The 4,989-nt window shown below is 42.6% G+C and overlaps 1 protein-coding gene across 1 annotated transcript in view; it reads right to left on the bottom strand.

The window, feature by feature from the left end:
• Positions 1-686: 686 nt before the first annotated feature.
• Positions 687-4,989, bottom strand: part of slc25a10b (solute carrier family 25 member 10b) — a 17,261-nt gene continuing 12,958 nt past the window's right edge. Inside the window, exons 10-11 of the mRNA XM_080833587.1 lie at positions 4,894-4,950; positions 687-3,797 (exon numbers count right to left, since the gene is read on the bottom strand). Of these exons, the coding sequence (XP_080689713.1) occupies positions 3,696-3,797; positions 4,894-4,950 (159 nt within the window). The 3' untranslated portion in view covers positions 687-3,695. The remainder of the gene's footprint in view (positions 3,798-4,893; positions 4,951-4,989) is intronic.

Below are 4,989 nucleotides of genomic sequence, written 5' to 3'. Positions count from 1 at the left end.
ATTGCGGTTGTATATCCGTGTGTGAGTGCGTGCGTGATTGTATGCAAGTGTAATGTGTGTGTGTGTTAGCAGTCCTGGAAAATGGGAGAAACAGTTGCGTATGTACAGCCTTGTGCGTGTCTTTGTGTGTGTGTGCATGCGTGCGTGATTGTATGCAGGTGCAATGTGTGTGTGTTTGTGTGTGTAAGCGGTCGTGGATCTGGGTAGCAGAGTGTCTTTCATGTGCGGTCGCATTGGTCCTGCGACGTCAGATCATAAGAAGCTAAAGTAGGTCTATCTTGTCTTCTTGTCTGCAAGTGTTCCTTTTCCACAAAAGATAGTAACACGGGTAACAAACTCATTTAGATTTCAGTAACTGTAACTGCGTTACTCGATTTAAACAAATAGGTAGTTACATGCTCATTACCGCTAAAAGTAGTGGAATTACAGTAACGCGTTACTCCCAACACTGGTTTCTATGACCCTTGAAAGTATATTAAAGCAGAGAGAGAAAAGATCACTTCACTTCCTCTCTGCTGTGTTCCTATAGCAACACAAAGGCCATGAGCACTGCTGAAAAGGTATATCTGCACAGCAGATTCATGTGATTAACAATTAGTCATTTCAAATAAAAAAAAACATTTGCTAAATGACTAACTGCACATACCCAAGAATAATTAAAAACAAGAAGACACAATAATCCACCATCTGTCTCATTAGTCTTTAATTTAAAAAAAGAAAATCTACAACAGAAACCATTAGTCATCTTTCAAAACAGAAATCACATTTTATACAGCTTTATAAACTTCCAGTTTTAATTGAATTACATATTCCATCTCTTCTGTAACGAGAGCTTCGTACCTTATAAACTGAATAGCTCAGGATGCGGGAGAAATCCTTTTTTTTTTTTAAACACAGCATTCATGTTTAGGTGGGAGCAGCTTTGTAATGGAAATCGGAAAATAAATAGTATGCTTTGATGGTGTGATTCGACAAATCTCCCATTCCATGGGAATACGCCGACATGTCTCTCTACATATCAGAGGTGTGTGCATGCAGCCTGTGTGGATCCCGTGGTCAATAAGTCTCTCACACACACTCACACTCACACTCACACGAGGCCCATGTGGATCAGATGGACAATTACTCTCAAGTAGAAAGAACACCACTCATACTCAGGTGCATAAAAGTAATTCAAGGGGCCCTCTCTCACACACACACACACACACACACACACACACACACACACACACACACACACACACACACACACACACACACACACACACACACACACACACACACCGCTGAGAGCTTACCACAATTTCAGGCCACTGAATAACTGTGTTACACTGCCCCCAAGAGGCAACATGTAGCTAAGGCAACAAATCTCCCAAACCCATTCCAGCTCAACCGTACGTACACAAGAGAAAACAGTAGAATCAGGGTAGATATTAAAAATGAAAATTAAACAAAAGTATTTTAAAAGTCATTAAGTGCAAATTAATTAGTGAAATTATTCTCTAAACACTGTGAATCAGCCGCTTGGCACTACAAGCGGCCCACAACACTGGCAAAGTGTAATCCCACAGTGCAATTCATCTCCTTTCTATGAAGCACTACATCACCATTCTATAAATGTAAAGCTCTATACTCTATAGTGTCTTGTCTGGGTGGGCTGACATTCTATACATGTTAAGCTCTATACTCTATGGTGTCTGGGTGGTCTGGCATTGATGTGATTAGCGTGGACATGTTACAGAACAAATTGGAAGTCTGCAGTATATGACTGCACATGAGACTTGAGTGTAAGCATTTATGTGTGTGTGTGTGTGTGTGTGTGTGTGTGTGTGTGTGTGTGTTTGTGTGAAAATGAGAGACCGTGAGTGTGAGTGTGTTTGTCTGTAGATAGGACAGAGAAATTGATTGCTGGGGAAAGCTGGCAGCATTTTGAAATGGGTAGGAGAATAGAATAATGCCATGGAAAATGTGTTTTATGGAAACATTTATGTGTGTGTGTGTGTGTGTGTGTGTGTGTGTGTGTGTGTTTATCTGCAAATAACAATAGCGCACCACTCTAAACAGACATTCATCCGATCACATTGCCCTTCAGGGTTTAAACAATCACAAACAAACTACGATTCCCATCATGCAGCATTCCTGCCATTTCCCAATTCTCCCATCAGTATCCCAGACTCCACATCAGCCTATGTGTCTCAAAGTGCACACAGTACGTGGCATTATAAAACTGACCATTCTTGGACATGCATAGACTTCAGGAAGTAAGGCAGTCATTCTCAGGTAAGTATGCTACCCCCAGTAGTACTATATACCTATAGTACACTAAGTGAGGATACTAGCTAAGTTAGGATACCACGTAGTGTCCTTAAAATAAGGAGACAGCAGCTGAACACTGGAACATCCCTCCCTGAGGAAGATGCTGGATAACACTGTTGGCTATTCCCCCTCTCTATGGCACATGAATGGCACTAAAATCAAGGGGAAAAAAGGAACAAATGTAGTGTCTGAATGGAACTTTAGTAGCCTCCCTCTCTCAGTGAATTGTACCTTGTGACAGTTCCGCGTTGGCAGTGGAGGAGGTCAACACTGTTCTTGGTGTGGGGGGGTTGGGTTGGGGGGGGGGGGGGGGGGTGTCTCTGGCGAGACTGTATGTCCCTGATGATGCTACAGCTTTAACACTACTACAGCAAACATAGTAATCAAAGTACTCATAAGGAAACTGGCTCTACAATCTTTGTGTGTGGAGAGAAATATCAAATTTCGGGGAGACGTGTGTGTACGTGTGTGTGTGTGTGTGTGTGTGCGTGTGTGTGTGTGTGGGGATGGGGGGGAACATGTGGTCTGGGCAGTGAAAACTCACAGGAGAATGACACAGCAGAACTCAGAGAGCTGTCAGTCAAACTGTAACCATGGCGACAGCCGAGGATGATCTGTGTCAGATCCAGTCTGACATCAGCAGCTGTTCGGGTCACCCGCTCAAGATTAAAGGTGCAGTGTGTTAGACTTATTGTGATACATTAGCAGTAATTGAAGATATCATTCATAATCATGCTTTCATTAGAGCATAATGGGCTACGTTTCGGGGTTTTATGGCACCTGCAGGCCACCGTAGGTTCTCAACTAAATCCTTGCCACTGCACCTGTAAGTCTCATAAGAAATACTTGGCTTTTTGAAGTAATATATCTGAATCAGTGTTTTAGGTCCCATATTATGGCATTCATGATAGTGATAGTACATATGGTGTAGAGGGAGAGAGATGATACAATTCTGCAGATGTAAACGTCACAATGATAAAGAATCTCCGTCACTTAAGTGTGTGTGGATAAGTGAGTTTGTGTGTGTGTGTGTGTGTGTGTGTGTGTGTGTGTGTGTGCATGTTTGAGCTAACATGGCACAAGTGCAGAGATGCACAGCACACAATGGCTGCCCTTGCAAGATGTGTGTGTGTGTGTGTGTGTGTGTGTGTCTGTGTGCATGAGTTTATATGGAGAAATGGAGAGGTAGAGGAGTGGTACATTCCCCTTATTTCCAGTTATTCCAATTCCAAAAATATTTCTTTCTATGTATGTACTAATGTGTGTGTGTGTGTGTGTGTGTGTGTGTGTGTGTGTGTGTGATTGTCTATCACATGTGTGTGTGTGTCTATGCATATGTGTTCCTTGTTAATCAGAGGTCACAGCGGAGCTGTCCAGGCTCAGCTAACCACAATGATGCCGAAGCGGTTCTTGAGCTGCTCCAGGAACAGGAAGGTGAGTATCGTGTGAGGGATCAGTCGAATTCCTGCCGGAACCAGACCCTGCAAGCCCATTGGACAGTTAGCATAAACAGGAAGTACCCTCTTGATTCTGATTGGACAGCTCTTACATTTGAATCTTACATGTGGAAGGCTCACAAAAATCAAACCCCAAAGGCAGACAAACAAACAAAGCAAATAAACATATACAAACAAACCAAGCAAATAAACATATACAAACAAACATACGACAATGCATAATATACAAGCTCAAAGTCCTAGCGATTTATTCTCACAGCTCATGGCAGGATTCTCAATACCCTTCACCATTACAGAAGTGTGTGTGTGGATGTGTCTGTGTGTGTGTGTGTGTGTGTGTGTATCGACAATAACCCTCTATAAAATCTACAAACTGCTTTAAATGTCCCCTTAACAGTTGGGTGCTTTACACTTTATATTTAGAATCCCTCATTTGAAACGGTTTTGTCCTCTTGAAGGACAGCTAGAGTTTTACTTTTGCGAAATGATGTCCCCCTAGAGATAACTCACAAATTTGTGCAATATGTGGTAGACTAGAGCCTTTCCTATCTAATGAGTTCAGTCTGATGTGAATCGCACACTCGTGCACACACCAGCACACACACACACACACACACACACACGAGCAGAGAGTCCTCATCATTATTATGTTGACATTTGCAGAAGTAAATCATCTCTCTCCCTCTACACCATATGTACTATCACTGCTCTAGACTATCACATATTGCTCATATTTGTGAGTTCTCTCAGGGGACATCATTTCAGAAAAGTAAAACTCTAGCTGTCTTCCAAGAGGACAAAACAGTTTCAAATGAGGGATTCTAAATATAAAGTCTACTATTAAGGTACAAGGAAAATCAACATGCGAGAAACTAAAAATGAACCATGCAATTAGGGTAGGGTGTGTGTTTGTGTCCATGAGAGTGGGTGAGATGTGTGTGTGTGTGTGTGTGTGTGTGTGTGTGTGTGTGTGTGTGTGTGTGTGTGTGAGCTCCTCTGAGAAAAGGAGTGTGTGTGTGTGTGTGTGTGTGTGTGTGTGTGTGTGTGTGTGTGTTTGAGTGAGTGAGTGCGTGAGTGTGTGAGTGAGCGAGACTGTCTGACTGTCTGACATCTCAATTACCTTATAAAACCCTTGTGGTCCCAATTTGGCGGTGTCCTTCAAGCAGTGCATCACCCCCTGAGGCACAGAACACAGAACAAATCAACCATTAACCCA

This window comes from Sprattus sprattus, assembly GCF_963457725.1.
Source record: "Sprattus sprattus genome assembly, chromosome: 1".
NCBI classification, from domain to species: domain Eukaryota; kingdom Metazoa; phylum Chordata; class Actinopteri; order Clupeiformes; family Clupeidae; genus Sprattus; species Sprattus sprattus.
This window is presented reverse-complemented; position numbering and strand designations above follow the sequence as displayed.